At 42.2% G+C, this 20,292-nt stretch overlaps 1 protein-coding gene across 2 annotated transcripts in view; it reads left to right on the forward strand.

Annotated features, from left to right (window-relative positions):
• The window catches only part of LOC121515927 (segment polarity protein dishevelled homolog DVL-3), a 28,773-nt gene that overhangs the window by 2,744 nt on the left and 5,737 nt on the right, over positions 1-20,292 (forward strand). The window contains exons 2-13 of one of the 2 annotated variants that reach the window (XM_041796892.1): positions 1,930-1,999; positions 3,525-3,658; positions 5,114-5,184; positions 7,045-7,189; positions 12,785-12,881; positions 13,739-13,808; positions 13,941-14,080; positions 17,446-17,522; positions 18,888-18,955; positions 19,299-19,379; positions 19,467-19,601; positions 19,864-20,031. In XM_041796892.1, the coding sequence (XP_041652826.1) occupies positions 1,930-1,999; positions 3,525-3,658; positions 5,114-5,184; positions 7,045-7,189; positions 12,785-12,881; positions 13,739-13,808; positions 13,941-14,080; positions 17,446-17,522; positions 18,888-18,955; positions 19,299-19,379; positions 19,467-19,601; positions 19,864-20,031 (1,256 nt within the window). Of the gene's footprint in view, positions 1-1,929; positions 2,000-3,524; positions 3,659-5,113; positions 5,185-7,044; positions 7,190-12,784; positions 12,882-13,738; positions 13,809-13,940; positions 14,081-17,445; positions 17,523-18,887; positions 18,956-19,298; positions 19,602-19,863; positions 20,032-20,292 lie in introns of both variants that reach the window. The other variant, XM_041796883.1, reaches the window with a different exon arrangement.

The following is a 20,292-nucleotide window of genomic DNA, read 5'->3' on the forward strand; positions in this document are numbered from 1 at the left end:
ACAGGGAGGAGGAGCAGAACACTGTGGTTGGTCTTCATGACCAAGTCCTCCATTCATGAGAAAAATCATACACAGTCTTCCAAGGCTGGACCGGGGTTCAGTGGGTCGTCTCTGGATCAGGAGGTTAGGGGTTTGATCCCAGATCCTGAGGTTGCAGGTGGGACACCAAAGCCTCAGTAGCTCCCTCTGCTGGTCAGGGCAGTATGATTGGGTTAGTAGAGAGAGAGACTGCAGCAGCCTTCATCATCAGAGTGATGGAGAAAACCATAATCTAGATTATTTTCTTTAGATCACTGCTGTGAAGAATCGCATGATCAAACCTACTCAGTCTGACTGCTTTAAACTGAAACAATCAAGGATAGGATAAATAAATGACAAGAATGTTCAGCATTCATCCAACCATCTACAGCAGGGGTGTCAAACTCAATCACAGCAGAAGTCGGATTCTGAATTAAGGTCTAACCTGAGGGCCTAACAGGGTCCACATTTAACCAAACTGTAGACCTCATTTTGATTACCAGTAATAAATTGTGGGGAAAAGAAACTAGCACTGATGATAAATGATTTTGAGATTTAGAAAGTCAAAATGATTGGTTAAAAGGCTCATAAACTGAGATAAAAAGTCAAACTTATTAGCTCAAAAGGTCAAAACAAAAAAAAGGCAAATGTATAAAACAGAAAGTCACAGTCATGTTTTTAAGGCAAAAAATATGACTTAAAATTTAAAATGGTGCACCTAAAATGTCAAAATGTGAGATAAAAGTCAAAATAATAAATTGAAAAAGTCAAAATATGAGTTAAAAAGTAAACTTAATAAATTGACAAAGTCAAAATATGAATTGTAAAGTCAAAGATTTGAACTGAAAAAGCCAAAATTATTAGATAAAGGAAAATTATAGATTGAAAGCTCAAAATATGAGATAAAAAGTGAAAAATGATGAACTGACTGTCAAAATATGAATCAAAAAGTCAAAATAATAAATGTAAAAGGTTAAAATATGAAATAGAAGTCTAAATAATAGACTGGAGTCATAATTGAGCAATGCAAAATTATTGAAAATATGAAATGAACACAAATTAATTTCTTTTCCCATGTTTCTTTTTTTTAAATCATTTTTATTCTTTAATTTTTCACATTTTTATGTCTTAAGGATATTTCAGATCATCAAAGTTAAGCTAACATTCTTATACTGGAGGAAATCTGCAGACCTCATATTTTAGGGCCAGTTATAATAAGAATATGATATGATCTTGCGGGCTAGGTGTAACTGTACCACAGGCCAGATTTGGCCCCCTGGACCTTGGGTTTGACACCCGTGGTCTAAAGTCTCTTTATTCTAGCAGGCAGCAGCTCTGGACAGGTAGACTGAAACACCTGCAGGAGTTTACAGCACCGCCAGTGTGGAGGAGAGCCTCAGCCTCATCCAGGATGGTCCTGTAAAACCCTCAGACTGTTTTTATTATTCTACCTAAAATCTGTGTCCTCTCAGGATTCTCTGGACCTTCACTGATAACCCAGACACCTGGACTGATGATATCATTTAGGGATTAAATCAGAACCTCAGTATCATCCAGGATAATCCCAATCCCAGATTATTACCAGAACATTCAGCACTCGTCTTTAATAACAATGAAGGAACGATAACATCTTCTGAAGTATTCATTGACGTCTGTTTTTATTTAGATTTTACAAAGTGACCCAACTTTTTTGGAACTGGGATGGTGCATGAGTTCCCTACCAGCAGCTTTTATTTCTGACTATAAACACTCACATGAAAAGCATGTGACACAGCTCACAGCTCTGTGACCCAGTTTGGGGTCCTGACCTACCAGTTGGGATCTAAAGACTGAGAACTCGTCAGCTCTGTCTCTGGACGTCAGATATCCTCTGAGAAACTGACCATGATGGTGGATGTTTTCCTGTTTCAGGGTGGTGAAAGAGGAGATCAGCGATGACGGCGCTCGGCTGCCCTTCGTGAATGGACGAGTCGTCTGCTGGGTCAGAATCTCACTCACGTATAAATATGATGTGAAACAGTCATCCCCCCTAAACCCTAAACCCTAACCCTGAAAACTGGTTGTTCCATCCCTGGTAGTTGTGATAACTGTCACTGAGTCTTTCTCATCACTGTGGAGGAATGTTGCCCCATTCTTCTTTGCAGAATAGTTTTCATTCAGCCACATTGTAGGGTTTTTCAGCATGAACGGCCTGTTTAAGGTCATGCAATGGCATCTCAGTCAGATCTAAGTACAGACTTTGACTAGACCACTCCAGAACCTTCATTTAGTCTTTAGTCCATTCAGAGGTGGACTTGCTGGTGAAATGCTGTGTTAGTTTAACAGCTTTTCTCCCTCATGTTGTCATAAACATGCTTTTGAATGTCTCACTGATAGACTACCTCATAAATACTGTGGGGTACTGGTCAGACTGGAATGACAACTGGGAGTCTAGACTGGCCTCAGATAGAATGTTTTATAGACTTTGAAAGATGACATCATCATCAAAGGCAAGGATGGATCGTCTTCCTGAAGATGATGCCATCCTTTGAAGATGATGTCATCCTTTGAAGATGATGTCATCCTGAAAAAACATAAAAGGTTTCAACAGATGACATCATCAAAGGCAGTGCCAGGGGACATTTCACATTGAGGCTTTTTCCCTCCAGTTTTTTTCAAACAGTCGGCCATAGTTGGAAACTTCTGGAAAAGTGGGTGTAACTGTTGAGGGTTAGGGTTCTAGAAAGTTCCTCTTCTGTCTGGTAAGTCCTCAGGCTATTTTCCCAGAAGTCTTGGGGATCATCAGAATTTTTTTAGTCAAATGTGAGACGAGCCTTTGTGTTCTTTTTTGTCAGCAGTGGTTTTGACCTTGGAACTCTCCCATGATGCCATTGTTGCCCAGTGTCTTAATGATGGTTGAGTCATGAACTCTGACCTTAACTGAGGCCAGTGAGGCCTGCAGGTCTTCAGATATTGTTCTAGGTTCTTTTGTGACCTACTTCCACTCCTGGGAAGGTTCACCACTGTTCACAGTTTTTTCCGTTTGTGGGTAATGGCTCTCAGCATGGTTGGCTGGAGTCCCAAAGCCTCAGAAATGTCTCTGTAATCCTTTCAGACTGATAGATGTCAGTAACTTTGTTTCTCTTCTGTTCTTGAATTTCTCTAGATGGTTCCATGATGTGTTGGAGATCTTTTAGCCTACTTCACTGTCAGACAGGTTTTAATTAAAGGATTTATTCACCCAACAGCCCTGTCAGTGATCAGGTCTGGGTGTGGATAGTCAAACTGGACTCAGCTTTATAAAACTATGGTTTATCACAGTCTATGATTTAACAGGGGGGATGACTTTTCCACATAGGTCCAGGTAGGTCTGAAGGGATTTACCCTTAGACCCTTAGTAAATGAAATCATCATTTAACAAATATCAAGAAAAAAAAAGAAAATCAGGATGGAGGACAGCACTTTTTCTCAGCACTGTATCAGCCTCTCAGATCCTGGTCTCTCTCTCTCTCTCTCCCTCTCTCCAGCTCGTGTCCTCGGACTCGTCCCTGCCTGATTTCAGAGGGTCGGACAGTCAGTCTTTAGCCACACCCACTAGTCCAGCTCCGCCTCCTGTCGAAAGGACAGGTGGGATAGGAGACTCCAGACCGCCATCTTTCCAGTGAGTATGATCCACTTTAACCCTAACAGTACCTTTAATATCCTAACCATAGACTGAAGAAAGAATTGGACAAACCCCGTGTGACGTCAATCGTCTGCTTATCATAGGCGGACTCAAACAGCTTTTGAAGCCAATCCGTGGAGGCCTCCATATTGAAATCACGGTCTCAACCGAACTTTGGATCAACCTTACGCCTGCCCACTAAGCGCGACTTCCTGTCAGCCTGCTAGCTAGCATCCTTGTTGACAGGAACGGCGCCTCTGCCTGCTGAGCTATCCGTCAATCAAATGAGATGCGCCAATCAGCTCTCATCCTAAATATAATCCAAACAATTGTGGTACAAAAAAAATTCACCCCCCTAAAGTGGGAGTACAATAAGACACTAGCTAATGAGACACGTTTGGTGTTTTGAACCAGGCTGTAAACCAGTTTATTTTCTGTGTCAAAACTGGCTGTTTAACATGTGTGCAGACAGGACTTCCGGTGTTCCTGCAGCCAGCCTCATGTGGACACTCACGCTATTGCAATTTTTTTGCACTTCCGCATTGGCTTCATTTTTCAGGTTAGGAGGTTGCCGCTTGATCCTAACATGCCAGCTTCACAAAAACTGCTAAAAAAATATTCATATTTTTCCCCCTTTGAACCTGTCAGTCTTTTAAATTATTAAAACTACCTCAGTCTGAAATATACAGATCAAATATTAATTATATTGTTGGACAATTTAACCCTTTAAAGGCCAGTATGTTTATACAACTCCACTGTTTCTAAGAGAACAAAATCACAGAAACTCAAATAAATTACACACTCACAATATTATCAAGCATTTTTGGAAATTTTGCTGCATGCTTTGAATGGAGTAGGGCCATCTGGTGGACACATATGAAAATTGAAGGCAAGTAGTCCAAAATGAAATTTGAACACAAAGGAATGCGCAAGTGTATGTTCAGATGAATGTGGGATCTAAAATGTCATTTTTAGTGGTTTTCAATGGGACGTTTTTTGTCCTTAGGAACAAATGTGTGGGTTCTTCTGTAGCCTTGCTGTTTAATGCTAATTTAAGGAACTTAGACCACAGTTCTAAAAGTTTTATAAATGAATATCCTCTAGCATTTCTGAGCTGAATTCATTCAACACAGCCAGCATGGCTTGAAAAACTGCACAGGACGTCCCAAGGATCTCTGAAGGGTTAACTGTAGGGTGTGTGGCTGTAGAGCCAGCTACCTCTGTTTTCATGTTTGGGTTCTCGTCTCCTGTGTTCCCTGTTTGAGTTCACCTCCTCCTTAGTCCAGTACTCCTGTACCTACCCTGATCAAACGGAACCAGATTTTGGGGCCCAGTGTTCTAGGACCTGGGCACGGGTTCCCAATTAGGCTCTCTAACTGCTGTAGCATGGCTGTGCAAAGACACTACAGTGATAAAAACAGAACCCCTACCTCTACTCTCTCTCTCTCTCAGCGCTGCTGTCGCCAGCAGTCAGGATGACCAGCAGGGGCTGCTACAAAGACCCGAGGGGGCGAAGGACACAGGTAAGCTGGACTGACCTCCACCTGATGACTGCCTACAGGACATCATAAAACGTGTTTTTTATTGTGATGGTGTGACTGAAACGTGACTTTTAACCCTCCTGTAAACATTCAGGCTAAAATCAGATTAAACTGATCTCCTAGAGTCAGACTTCACTCCTTGATCATGTGATCGGAGATGAAAGACCAGGTGGAGAAGGATTTAGGACATTAACCTGAGAGTGATAGTATGGATAGTAGTGATGAAGGGATGAGGGTCGAGGGTGAACGTTGGAGGGTGCCCTCGCTTCTAACCTGTTTGGTTCAGTCAGACTTGGGTCTGTTATGGAGTTAATGCGGATCTCCTGGTGTTAAACCTGTGTGGACCAAACAAGCGGACCGGGCTCTCTGTCTGCTTGAACTCAGACTGTGGGATGGGGCCGCTGTCTCCTCAGGACCAACAGTAACCCTAACCCTGACCCTCTGGAGGTTCCTGCTATAGAAAGGGACTGAAAGACAAACCTGGAGCTGGGCATTGGCACCTGGAAAGGTCTCCCAAGGCAAACCAGTTCCAGGGGATGGCCCAGTCAGAGAGCAGTTCAAAGCACACACCAGTTTGTTCAGATGCCTTGCAGTGTAAAACACAAGGATGCAAGGCGTCTGAACAAACTGGTTAAAAAAGCTGGCTCTGTGGTCGGAATCAAATTGAATTCATTGGAGGATGAGGTGGAGAGACGCGTACTGAGCAAGGTGGAGGCCATTCTGAGAAACATGGATCATCCATTTCATATCTCCCTCAGTGAGCAAAGACACAACGGTGGTGGACTGCTCCTATCCCTGCGCCGCAGGTCAGAAAGATTCAGAAAATCTTTCACTCCATCAGCTATTAGACTTTATAATTCTACAGTAAACAGATGAGAATGCCAGACAATTGAATTTCCCTTTGGGGATAAATAAATTTCTTGTATTTTACTGTATTGTATGAACCGGCGAATCAGGAAGCAAGACACCTGGCCCTGATTTGGGATGCTGGAGCAGCCCCCTGGAGTCAGACCTGGGGTGGGGGCTCTCCGACGATTGTCTAGTGGCTGGGCTTGGAAGGGCCTGGAAGAGCCCCATAGAGCCACCACCCTGTGGACTCATCGTCTGCAGGGACGGACATGGTGGCAGGGTTCAATGTTGACCCAGGGGGCAGGCAAAGGCAGAAGCCTTGGTGTGCCACCCCCTGGTGGCATAGACCGGCTGTGGGTGCGTGGAACGTTACCTCTCTTGGGGGGAGGGAGCCAGAGCTGGTGCAGGAGGTGGAGTGTCATCCTGGAGATTCCCCGGGTTAGAGGTGCCAGGCTCACAAACCCCCGGCTGAGCGCCACTATGTAGAAGTTCTCTTCAGTGAACGAGAGGGTGGCTTCCAGGCTCTGACTGTGGTTTTTCCTTATGCACTCGCAGCAGATCAGAGTATGCGGCCTTCTTGGAGGAACACCATGTTTGAAGGTAGGGATGCTCATAAGTGAAGCTGGTACCGGAGTACCCCAGACCAAAGATTGATGGTCTACCTCCTAGCCCTCACCTATGGCCATGAACTCTGGGTAATGGCTGAAAGAATGGGTTTTCTCAGGAGGATGTCTGGGCTCAGCCTCATGGATCGAGCGAGGAGCTCAGACATCTGGAGGAACAGAAGTAGAGACGCGTGGTTCCAGCATCTGATCAGGAAGAGAACAAACATTAAAGTGAATTTAAATAAATGAAAGAATAACCCCAGCTCCTACATCAGCATGCTACTCAGCACCAGAAGGACGCTGTCTTTCAAAATAAAATGTGTTACGATTTATTTCAAAGTTGAAAATCAGCCTGTGAACACAAAAATAAACATGTCTCTCTCTGCAGGTGGGCGTCTGAATGGCCATGCCCACCAACCAGGTGACCAGAATGGGCGGAAGCCGGCAGGTGGAGGTGACAGCTCGTCAACCCAGCAGAGCAGCCAATTAGAGACAACCAGCTTCTGCTCGTCTGAGGAAGACTCCGGAGGAAGGTGAGACACACAGTATGTCCCACTTCCTCTGTTTCATGGCTTGAGTCTTTTCCTTGAGTCTTAGCACCTCCCACCAGAGACTCCTGGAGAGACTGGAGGAATCAGCTGATCATCAATCACCTGACTGTGTCTGCGCATGTGTGTATTGTATTTATTCAGACCAGATAAGGGTCTTTGGGACGGTCTGACAGTTGGACTGAGAACCGAGGACTAATTAAATTAACGACTAGACACGTTGTTAATACGGAGGGTAAATAAGAGAAAGGGTTTAATTGGAGAAAGGACTTAATTAAAGGACTTAATTAGAGAAAGGAATTTATTAGACAAAGTGTTTGATTAGAAAAAGCGTTTAATTGGAGCAAGCACCTAATTAGAGAAACGACTTAAATAGAGAAGGGTTTAATTAGACAAAGAGTTTAATTAGAGCAAGGACTTAATTAGAGAGATGACTTAATTAGAGCAAAGACTTAATTAGAGAAAGGGTTAAATTAGAAAAATGACTTAATTAAAGAAATAACTTCAATAGAGCAAAGACTTAATCAGAGAAAGTGTTAATTAGACAAAGGGTTTAATTGGAGAAAGGTGTTAATAAGAAAAAAGACTTAATTATAGAAATGACTTGATTGGAGCGGGGACTTAATTAGATAAAGGGTTTAATTAGAGAAAGGGTTTAATTAAAGAATGACTAAATTAGAGAGAGAACTTAATAAGAGCAAGGATTAATAATAAGGGAAAGGATATATTTAGACAAAGGGTTTAATTGGACAAAGGTTTTTATTAGAAAAAAGGACTAAATTATAAAAATGACTTAATTAGAGAAAGGGTTAATGATCAAGGGTTAATGACCAAGGGTTTAATTAGGGCATGACTTAATTAGAGAAAGGGTTTAATTAGAGAAAGGGTTTAATTAAAGAATGACTCAATTAGAGAAAGAAATTAATTAGAGCAAGGACTTAATTAGAGAAAGGGTTTAATTAGACAAAGGGTTTAATTGGACAAAGGTTTTTATTAGAAAAAGTACTAAATTATAGAAATGACTTAATTAGAGAAAGGGTTAATTAGACATAGGGTTTAATTAGAGAATGACTTAATTAGAGAAAGGGTTTAATTAGAGAAAAGGTTTCATTAAAGAATGGCTCAATTAGAGAAAGAACTTAATTAGAGAAAGAACTTAATTAGATCAAGGACTTAATTAGAGAAAAGGATTAATTAGACATAGGGTTTAATTAGAGAAAGACTTTATTAGAGCAAGGGCTTAATTAGAAAAAGAACTTAATTAGAGCAAGGACTCAATTGGAGAAAGACTTTCATAACAGATAGGGCTTAAGAAGAGCAAGAACCTTATTAGTGAAAGGTATTAATTAAGAGAAGACTTGATTAGAGAAAAAAAATGTAGTAAGAGAGGATTTAATTAAAGTAAATACTCAATTTGAATAATGACTTAATAAGAGGAAGAACATAGTTAGAGAAAAAGACTTAACTTGGAGAGGACTTAATAAGAACCTTATATTAGGGATGCACCGAAAATTTGGCCACCGAAAATTTTTGGCTGTAAATGGCCCAAAAGTGCATTTTTGGCTTTTGGCTGAAAGACATTTATCACCAAAACAACAAGGCCGAAACACGACGTTGTGATGACACAAGCAAAAACTGTGGCCAGCACACGCTTAGATCAGTGGTTCTCAAATAGGGGTATGCATATGTGAAGGCACTCCAGGGGGTACGCGGGATTTTAAAATACATGCCAGCAATTTGAGAAAAATAGCGCTTTTCCTTGCACATCAGGAGCGACACTATTTTGCGAGTTTATTACACCTTTCTTTCTAAACACTGCCTTTGGTGATGTCACATTCGTGCCGCGAACATCTGCGGTGTGTTTTCTCTGTCCTCTGATAAACAGTGATATTTATTGAAGCAGAAGATAAAAGGAGATGTGTCCCTCTCTGTCCTTCACTTTGTGCGTAACGCGGCACTTTTACACACAGCCAGGACGTCAGTGCCGTTTAGTTTCATGGTTTCATTCACTGTGCCAGCCAAGTTTGTACGAGGAGGGACTGACTTTTCATTCATTCATTCTGTGTCAAATATGATCAATAAGAGTAATAGGGCACAGCTGAGGCTCGCGGTGAAAGGACTTAACTCTCTCCACAGCGCACAGGCTGGCTCACCTGTTTGTGTTCCAGACTGGTCAGAGGAGTCATTTAACTGGTTTATCCGCAACATTTAGAAGTCGTTTGTCTGAGGTCAGAGGAGACTGTGTTGATAAATATTTCACTAAAGTCCCGTTTGTTTAGGAACAGCTCCAGCTGTGTGAGTTTCGCTCCAACGAGTGCACATGGTGGTGGTGGTGCCGATTTTTAAGGCAGACAGAGGAACAAAAACGTCCTCCTCTCCAACACCACCTGATGTTTGATATCTCCTCATATCTGTCTGTATCAGTGCTTGTGTTTTTGCAACAGGCAACCCAACATGTCCACATGAGCGCAAATGCGCTACTTAAATATCCGCAGCAATGTCGTGCTGCGAAATGATGTGGCTGGTGTGGAAGCTTGCTTTGACTCGCTACAGGTTCTAAATGTAAATATTTTGTGTAAATAATTTGGATGAAAAAAATTGCGTCTAGAGTGTAAGGACCTTAAGTTTATAAACTGGAGTTAATATTTCGTAGGCTCTTAAATTTAATCACCCTAAAACCCCCTGAGTCTCCCCCATGGCAGAATGGTTTGACCCACACTGGCACATGCCTGTCAGTCACTGTATTCACAACCTCTCCATTCATAAAAAGGTTTATGATTTATTTTTGTGAAGAAATGCTGATCTATAACTAAGTTCATGATTTCAGTTTGAGAAGAGACAAGTATTTTTTTATAATTAGTTAATTATTCACAAGTTTTAAGTTTTTTCTAGCTCTATGTTTTTATTTCCAAATTGTTCCAGAGAGACCACTGCAGCCGAGCAGAGTTTTTCACACTTCTGGGTTTGAAGCCTTTCCAGTCACTGTTTTCAACAGCTACATTCATTTGAATTCCCACATTTAGAGATGAGAAGATGTGCCATGACTTTAGTCATGCATTTTTAACATTTAAAATGTATGAAAAAAAATCTAATATTTGTAATTCGAAAGTGTTTATCAGTCACAAAGTTTGATAAATCAAACGGCTGTCACAGCACTCTATAATGTCTTTCTTTTTGGCCAAACAGCTTTGCGCTGTTTAGGGGGCACTTGGCTGAAAAAATACTTCACAGGGGGTACATGATTGATAAAAGGTTGAGAACCACTGATTTAATGTATACATGAGTGGGGTCAAGTTAAACATTTTATTTTGTATTTTGTTTTATCTTATATTGTGTATTGTTGGAATGAAGTGCTTAATAAATATTTACATAATTTTGTAATTGATTTATTCTTTGAAGCATTAATATTAATTTTTGCAATTGCAATTGATTTTAGTGAGGTTAGTACACAGTCATAACCATAAATGCAATGGTACTAATAATTGGCATAATAATTTCTTTCGGTGTTTCGGTTTTCGGCCCTGGTTTCCTCATTTTCGGTTTTCGGTTTTTGGTTTTGGCCAAGAATTTTCATTTCGGTGCATCCCTACCTTATATATATGAATTAATTAGAAAAATGACTCACTTTGATAAAGGTCTTAATTAGAGAAATTACTTAATTAAAGACATGATTTTAGGGTTCAATTTCAATTAGAGAAAGACTTTTAGAGGGAGGACTTAAATAAAGAAAAGACTGAATTAGAGAGAGTGAGAGAGAGAGAGACAGAGGGAGAGAGGAGAATTAAAGAGAGTGCAGTCCTAAACACCAACTTTGGGTTGTCAGACAATAAAGAAATGATGGAGGGTAACTGATTATAATCAGGAGAGGTAGATGAATGGAGTAGGGTCAAGATTGAGGGATAAAGGGGAAGAGTTTGACCACAGACCTTCGTCTGTACCAGCAGCTCTGGCTGCGATTGGTCGGTTTGATGATAGATAAACTCACCTGCCCTCGGGTCGTCTTCTTCTGCTCTAGTAAACCTGTTCATGTTCTGGTGTCCTCCGGCCGCTCTCATTGGCTGCAGCATGTCACGTGAGTGGCCGTGCAGCATGTATTGTGTGACAGATAAAAGAGTCCCCAGATGTGAGAGAGAGATAAAGTGTTCCTGAACGTCTGGATGCTCTGATCCTGGATTTAAAATCTCTACAGTCAAATCAGAACTTTTATTTTGACAGTCTGGATGCTCTGATCCTGGATTTAAAATCTCTACAGTCAAATCAGAACTTTTATTTTGACAGTCTGGATGCTCTGATCCTGGATTAAAAATCTCTACAGTCAAATAAGGACTTTAATTTTGAAAGTCTGAATGCTCTGATCCTGGATTAAAAATCTCTACAGTCAAATAAGGACTTTTATTTTGACAGTCTGGATGCTCTGATCCTGGATTTAAAATCTCTACAGTCAAATAAGGACTTTAATTTTGACATTTATATGTGGATTTACAGTCTTTATTCTTTCTGTCTGGTTTTATTTTGATGATTTTAAAAGGTCTTTTAACCTTCAGCAATGTTCCTGTGATTTTGTCCTCAAAGCTGTCTCTCTCGTTTTTAAAGGTGTGTCTAATTGTGTATACCTGCCTTACTCTGTGAGTGAACATTTCAGTCCGGTTAAAAGTTGTCTAAAGAAAAAGGGGCGTCCTGATATCAGAATTTTGAACTTTTAAAATCAGACTATACTGGAACCAGATTTATACCTCAGCAACAAATATACTCACGTTTTTTTGATAATTCATAGAATTTTGATTAAGATGTGAAAATATTGAGAGTTTTAAAAGTACTGACAGTGCAGTAAACTTCAGCACAAATAAGTTGGCAACATTTAAAGATGGTGTGATTGACCCCTCTCTAAATTGTCTTTGTGTTGCTGCAACACTAAAATGATTCCTCTAGGCTTATCTTACCTTATCCTATCTGTTAGTCATGAGCTAGCACTAATGTGATGTGTAAATTAGAGATAGATGATAGAAAGACAACCTAGTGCTGTTTTTAACACACCTCACACCAGTTCTGTTTCCGTCAGACAAAGACAAGGGCCACTAACACTTTATATGATGACCCACTTTTTTCAGCTTCTGAGAAAAAATCAGAATAATGAAATGCAGAATTCAAGTCGAAATTCTGAAATTGATCTCAGAATTCTGACTTTGATCTCAAAGTTCTGACTTTGATCTCAGAAATCTGACTTTGATCTTAGTAATCTAACTTTGATCTCAGAAATCTGACTTTGATCGGAGAGTTCTGACTCAGAATTCTGTTTATTTCTTTTCTAAAATTCTGTTAAAGATATTCCCCAAACAAAAGCAAAATGTTAACAGTAAGCCCCTGTTGCATATAACTCTGATCATTATCTAAAATATTTCTACAATTGTTTTAAAGATATTTAGAAATATTTCTTCATTTTTAAATGCCCTAGGTTTGGATTTGGTTTAGACACGTTTTATTTATTGATCTTTATCTTAATAGTGACATTCATTGGTATGTAAATACAATGATGTCAATGTTGTGTCAAATTGTAATAGCTGCTCTGCAATGTCATACCAGGTTCAGCCAGTCAACAGGCCAGAGCAGTTCCTCACCTAAACTCGTCAGGCGACAACGCCGCCGCCATCGAAAACCCAAAACTCAGCGGATGGAGAGGGTACACACTCAAACACAATACCAAATGATCTGTCTTCTCCTTTATCTGTTGGGACTTCCTGTCACTGATTGGCTCCATTTCCTGTCTCTCTCTTTTTCTCTGTTTCCACATTTCTCTGTCTCTTTGTCTCCCCCTGTCTCTCTGTCTCCCGCTGTCTCCCCCGTCTCTCTGCCTCCTCCTGTCTCCCCTGTCTCTCTGTCTCCCCGTGTCTCTCTGTCTCCCCATGTCTCTCTGTCTCCCTCTGTCTCTCTGCCTCCTCCTGTCTCCCCCTGTCTCTCTGTCTCCTCCGTCTCTCTGCCTCCTCCTGTCTCTCTGTCTCCCCCATCTCTCTGTCTCCCCCCGTCTCTCTGTCTCCCCCCGTCTCTCTGTCTCCCCCGTCTCTCTGTCTCCCCCGTCTCTCTGTCTCCCCCTGTCTCTCTGCCTCCTCCTGTCTCTCTGTCTCCCCCTCTCTCTGTCTCCCCGTGTCTCTTTGTCTCCCCCTGTCTCTCTGTCTCCCCCTGTCTCTGTCTCCCCCTGTCTCTCTGTCTCCCCCTATCTCTCTGTCTCCCCCTCTCTCTCTGTCTCCCCCTCTCTCTCTGCCTCCGCCTGTCTCCCCCTGTCTCTCTGTCTCCCCTTGTCTCTCTGTCTCCCCCATCTCTCTGCCTCCTCCTGTCTCTCTGTCTCCCCCGTCTATCTGTCTCCCCCTGTCTCTCTGCCTCCTCCTGTCTCTCTGTCTCCCCCGTCTATCTGTCTCCCCCTGTCTCTCTGCCTCCTCCTGTCTCTCTGTCTTCTCTTTCTCTCTGTCTCCCCCTGTCTCTCTGCCTCCTCCTGTCTCTCTGTCTTCTCTTTCTCACTGTCTCCCCCTGTCTCTCCATCAGTCAGTGTCTTTCAGCAGCGTTACTGACTCTACCATGTCTCTGAACGTTATCACCGTTTCTCTGAACATGGGTGAGTATAATGGCAGATTAACGAGATGAATTGTTCTGAGGATGACTTTATTCTGTTCTGATGGAATCTTTGATTTAATGGACAGAGACGTACGGACATGTGACTGTAACTGTCCATCTGTCTCTCTGTCAGAGCTGTATAACTTCCTGGGGATTAGTATCGTTGGTCAGAGTAACGACAGAGGAGACGGGGGTATTTACATCGGCTCCATCATGAAGGGCGGAGCGGTAGCAGCTGACGGACGCATCGAGCCTGGAGACATGTTACTACAGGTCAGGACATCAGAGTGACTCTGTCACTGATGAGTGGTCATCAGAGTGACTCTGTGACTGTTGAATTGTCATCATAGTAACTCTGTGACTGTTGAGTGGTCATCAGAGTGACTGTGACTTTTAGGAGATCATCAGAGTAACTCTGTGACTGTTGAGTGGTCATCAGAGTGACTGTGACTGTTGAGAGATCATCAGAGAAACTCTGTGACTGTTGAATGGTCATTAGAGTGACTGTGACTGCTGAGAGATCATCAGAGTAACTTTGTGACTGTTGAGTGGTCATCAGAGTGACTGTGACTGCTGAGTGGTCATTAGAATGACTGTGACTGTTGAGAGATCATCAGAGAAACTCTGTGACTATTGAGTGGTCATCAGAGTGACTGTGACTGTTGAGAGATCATCAGAGAAACTCTGTGACTGTTGAGTGGTCATCAGAGTGACTGTGACTGTTGAGAGATCATCAGAGTGACTCTGTGACTGTTGAGTGGTCATCAGAATGACTGTGACTGTTGAGTGGTCATCAGAGTGACTCTGTGACTGTTGAGTGGTCATCAGAGTGACTGTGACTGTTGAGTGGTCATCAGAGTGACTGTGACTGTTGAGAGATCATCAGAGAAACTCTGTGACTGTTGAATGGTCATTAGAGTGACTGTGACTGCTGAGAGATCATCAGAGTAACTTTGTGACTGTTGAGTGGTCATCAGAGTGACTGTGACTGTTGAGTGGTCATCAGAATGACTGTGACTGTTGAGAGATCATCAGAGAAACTCTGTGACTATTGAGTGGTCATCAGAGTGACTGTGACTGTTGAGAGATCATCAGAGAAACTCTGTGACTGTTGAGTGGTCATCAGAGTGACTGTGACTGTTGAGAGATCATCAGAGTGACTCTGTGACTGTTGAGTGGTCATCAGAATGACTGTGACTGTTGAGTGGTCATCAGAGTGACTCTGTGGCTGTTCGCAACATTTGAAAAAGTGAGTGGAGCACACAAGGAGCAAGGAAAACTTTGGTTCTTGTCAATTTTTTCTCACTTTTCAAGAGTTGCCAACCTTTTTGTGCAATCTAGTGTAGTGAAAATTTGTTGATAATAAATTAATATTATCAAGTAAACCTCGTAAAGAATAGGGCACCACCGCTTACGCGGATTGGTTATTTAATAACCAATAAAATATTGTAAATATTAATTAATCAAAACCTTTAATTAATTAACAAGAACATTAACTGTAAATCAATCTCATTTCTAAAGTAGTAAATTCTCATAACATTGACTCTATTTCTCTGCTTAATAGAATGAATTCCCGAACTACAACTGTCTTTTGAAGATTTATTATAAAATCACAAAATAACAGACATAAATCCCAGGTTATATGAATAGATAATGTAAATGAATAAACAGAACATGACTAAATATGGTAAAGAGAAAGGATGCTAACTTAGTTGGTGAGAGTGGATTATTATAATAATCCTAACGGAAAAATTTTAACCGACGTTAAGAATTTGGAGCGTGAATTTGGAAGAATAATAGATCTGAACTAATTTATTGGAACTTTGGAGACATCAGCACCAGAGAGATGAATTTGATCATACCAGCCATTCGATGGAGGCGAGGAGGAGAGGACCCGTCTGGAGGGGCCCGGAGGAAGGCGCCTGGCAAGTTCTGAACGCCCGAAGCTACCGCGTGCCAACTCTGGTCCGACCCGGATGGGTTCAAGCTGGGCCGCTGCGGCGCCGATGGGTCGCTCAGACTGTAGGGACGGCTGTACAGACTCTTGTCCACGGACTCTGGGAAGGATTGTCTCTCGTTCCAAAAACAGCTCTTGATCGTCCAATTAAAAAAATCAGATAAACTCAAACGCATCGACACCACGTGACTGCTGGCTCACAGTAAAGTCGATTGTGTGATAAAAAGGAAAAACAAAAACTCTGCGTTACAAAAATCTAGTACGAAGCTATAAGAAAGGTTAGGAAAAATCTTGTACTGGATAAGAAAAATTCTAAGTCTGATTGTTTATCAGACTTGGCACAACGCTTGGATCAAGAATGGGCCTAGGAGGCCCAAGGAGACTCAACAGAGCTCTCCTCAGTGAGCATCTTCTTGGAATGTCCAGACCTGACCGCTAGAACTGCACACCGAACTCCACACTCTCCACTCTCTCCACACTCTCTCTGTTTCTCTCTCTTGTGAGCTCTGAAGTTACTCTTATACAAGAAGGAGGGGTTTCGGTTTTGAAGCCCTCCCAGTGTTTGATTAAATCCACTCCACCAGATCATCAAGTTAATCGGATAATGTAGAGATAACACAACATGGTTATAAAAACTCTAGAATACTATCAATAAACTATCACACAAACATTAGAAACACAGTTAATTGTTTATACGCACAATTATACATTAGAAAATGTTTCTGCATTTGGGTGTGACGGAACTTGACCACAAGGTGGCAATGTTGATCCATGGACGATTTTCAGTCTCTGTTCGTCAACTTGGAGAAATACAACTAAATTATATCATAAAACCATAATTCAGTAAGGGAAGATGCCAGAGATTAGTATGACACGTCATTTTGTTCCTTGTAAACAGACTCAACCAAATATGAACATGTCCTGTTAGAAACATAACATTTAAGACAGTTTTTTGATACTTCCAATCCTTGCAGCTTCATGTGGTTGAGATAACACCGGGAATTTACGATATGCGCCTGCTTTCTGCCACGGCTCTGTAGGAAGACAGAGTCCTTAGATTTATGAGGCGTAGTGCAAAGTTTCTTACAGCTTTCAGGAAGACAGGATTTAGTCTGAGGAGGTTCACCATTTGGTCAACCAATCGAAAGATTCAGATTTTAAGGTGTTTATCTCTGTTGGGAGCTGTCTTTCATCAAAATGGCAGTTTAAGAGTCCTACTGCCTGAGAAACTCTTGTTTTTTGAACGTGGTTCCTTGATAAGTTGTCAGCCATGAGGGAAAGAGAATCCCCCCCCCCCCCCCCTTTCAGTGACATTCCTGAAGGATCTCTGACAGTGTAGGTTTAGGAAGGAGAAAGGATCTCTCCCCCCCTTGTATCATTATCTTTCCTCCTTAGAGGGTGTGATATCAACAGCCTTAGATTGTGGTTTCATCTTTAGTTGTTCTGGATAGATTCTCACTACACTAGACAGTGTTCAGGAGCTTGCTTGCTTTTTTGGACAATCAACAGCAATAGCTTGTCCAACATTGGTTGTCTTCAACTTCTGTTTTGTTGCTGTGGTATCAAACTGGTTTCAGTATGGATTTATCTTTTCTGATACTAAAAATGTTCTTTAATAGAATAATAATTTGGCACTAAAATAGAAGAATGGCTGCTAACTAAAGTGTTTTTTCATCCCTAGGTGAACGACATAAACTTTGAGAACATGAGTAATGACGACGCCGTACGGGTGCTGAGAGAGATCGTTCATAAACCAGGGTGAGTATTTAGAGAACCCTTTTGGGGGGGTTAAACCTTAGGCCCAGATCCAGGCAAGGCTACTAATGAGGGGGAAAGCTTTCTGGGGACCAGCCAAATGGAGGGCCCCTGGAGGGCAGCAAAATCCTGGTCCACTGTAAAGTTCCTCTGTGATAACCATATTTAATATCCAACTTGAGTAAGACCCACTCTGATCAAAGCAACAACAAAATGACAGTTATTTATTCATGCTGTAGTAAAATAGATCCTAAACCCCTTTTCTTTAAACAGGATGACCTTTTTGGTAATCTTAAAGTGAACGGGATCGTGGACTAAACCATTAGGAGAATAAAGTCAGAGTCCAAGCGACGACATGATGAGCACAAACGTCAGGGTGCCGGCAAAAGAAGAAGGAAGTGACATTAAAGAAAAATGATTAAATTAGGGCACTTAGATGGCTAGTGGTCTGAGGCGCTACCCATGTACGCGGGTGGCCCAGGTTCGAATCCGGCCTGTGGCCCTTTGCCACATGTCTCTCCCAACTCTCTCTCCCATTTCCCGCGCTATCCACTCTCCTTCTCTATCAAATAAAGGCATGAAAAGTCTAAAGATAAATCTTTAAAAAAACATTAAGTAAATGAAAATGAGGGGGGGGATTAGAAATTAAAAATCACCCCATCTACCATCTATACCTCAATAATTTCTGTAAATTAGGAACATTTACCACTGGATGTTTCCATAACCTGTGCCAACATCTTACTACAGAGAGTACTGTTATTCTACATTATTGGGAGTTATTTGTCAAAAAGCCTTACTATGGTTATTAGATGAGGTGGACATACTGTATGTTTTACCATACACAACATTTTACACCCCTGTGTCCACATAAGGATCCATAATTTTCACTCTAAAATCTCAGTAATTTCTAGAAATTGTATGTAAACCAGACCCATTGTGACATTTTGTCCTACTATTCACCTTTAGAATGTGTATGTTTCATGTCATATCAGGGTTATTTAGTATTTTAGAGCTAATTTCCTGGGCCAAAAAAGAAGTTAAACTGTATTTCACAAGTTCTGGAGGGAACAGGAAGTTTAGACACTCCTGGCCACTGCTGATTGGTCAGGTGCTGTCATATCACTTTTTGTGATGTTGACTGATCTCCACTTATTTGCTGAGAAAATGGTTGTAATGCAGAGAGCTGGAGGAAAGCCACGAAGGAAGAGCCCATATATGGTCAATAAAGGGTTAAAAAGAGCTGTAGACAGACATTAAATCTGTCTGGTTTGGATTACAGAGATGAAAGAAGAAAATCAAAGATTTAATAAAGTTTTAATAGAAATTCACTGATGACATCACTTCCTGTATACCCTTTTCTGTCCACAGCTCTGTGACACTGACAGTGGCCAAGTGCTGGGACCCCAGTCCACGAGGATGCTTCACGTTGCCCAGGAGTGAGTCCACCACCAAAATCAGCTGATTCCGAAAACCTCACCTTCATCTGCTGATTCTAACTACCCATATGAGCTGATTTTAACTGCCCTCATCAGCTGATTCTATCTGGCCCATGCTCATCAGCTGATTCTAACTGTCCCATGCTCATCAGCTGATTCTATCTGCCTCACCCTCATCAGCTGATTCTAATTACCCTCATCAGCTGATGCTATGTGCCCCACCCTCATCAGCTGATTCTAACTACCCTTATTAGCTGATTCTAACTGTGCTCATCAGCTGATTCTAACTTCCCTCATCAGCTGATTCTAACTGTTATCTCTTTTTATGCCCCGCCCTCCTCAGGTGAGCCAGTCCGGCCCATCGATCCTGCCGCCTGGGTGTCCCACACGGCTGCCATGACAGGCAGGCTTCTCCCCCACTACAGTAAGTCTCCCATCAGCTCCTATGGCTCCCCTTCTCAACCTGTTGTCCCCTCTTTGACTCCGCCCACCTTATGTTGGTATTACTCAGGTGTGCAGGAGGACCACTCCCTGACCATCCACAGTGACATGACCGCTGTGGTCAGAGCCATGGCCAACCGGGAGTCTGGCCTGGAGGTCAGAGATCGGATGTGGTTGAAGATCACCATCCCCAACGCCTTCATAGGTGAGATGCTCAGAGGGGGCAGGGCTCAGAAATACACAAGGTAGTTGGCCAGATGGAGGTTGGAGTTATTTTCCTCTAAATATTCACTGCACCACACAGGAAAAGAGGACTGACCATAAGAGGCCCAGACCATCACCACTGGGGTTCTTCCACATAAAACCCACATGGGTCCACATGGACCTTTTGGCTGGGTCCACCTGTGACTTGGTGTCCCTCTCAGGTTGACGTGTAACACTGAGCTTGTTCTCCACCGTGTCTCCAGGTTCTGACGTGGTTGACTGGCTCCACCGGAATGTGGAAGGTTTCACGGATCGCCGTGAAGCTCGAAAGTACGCCGGAAACCTGCTGAAGGCGGGCTACATCCGCCACACAGTCAACAAGGTGACGTTCTCTGAGCAGTGCTACTATGTCTTCACTGACCTGTGTGCAGGTGAGTCACATGACTAAACCTTCTACTGAGGCCCCACCCACTTAAGTGACCGCTCACAGGGGAGAGCTGAGGTGTTCAAAGTGTTTAATCTGGATCAGATGTGATCAGGGACCCCGTTTAAAGCTCGCTTTAATGTCTGTTGTAGCTGTTTCAATGCCAAGTCAGGATTAAACCTTAAAGCTAAGAAAACAGTCTATATCTGACACAGAGGTGGTCTGAGATGTCCTCTTCTCGACTGGACTGGTTCTGTAGACTCAATAA

Source organism: Cheilinus undulatus, linkage group 2 (assembly GCF_018320785.1).
Source record: "Cheilinus undulatus linkage group 2, ASM1832078v1, whole genome shotgun sequence".
In the NCBI taxonomy this organism is placed as follows: Eukaryota; Metazoa; Chordata; class Actinopteri; order Labriformes; family Labridae; genus Cheilinus; species Cheilinus undulatus.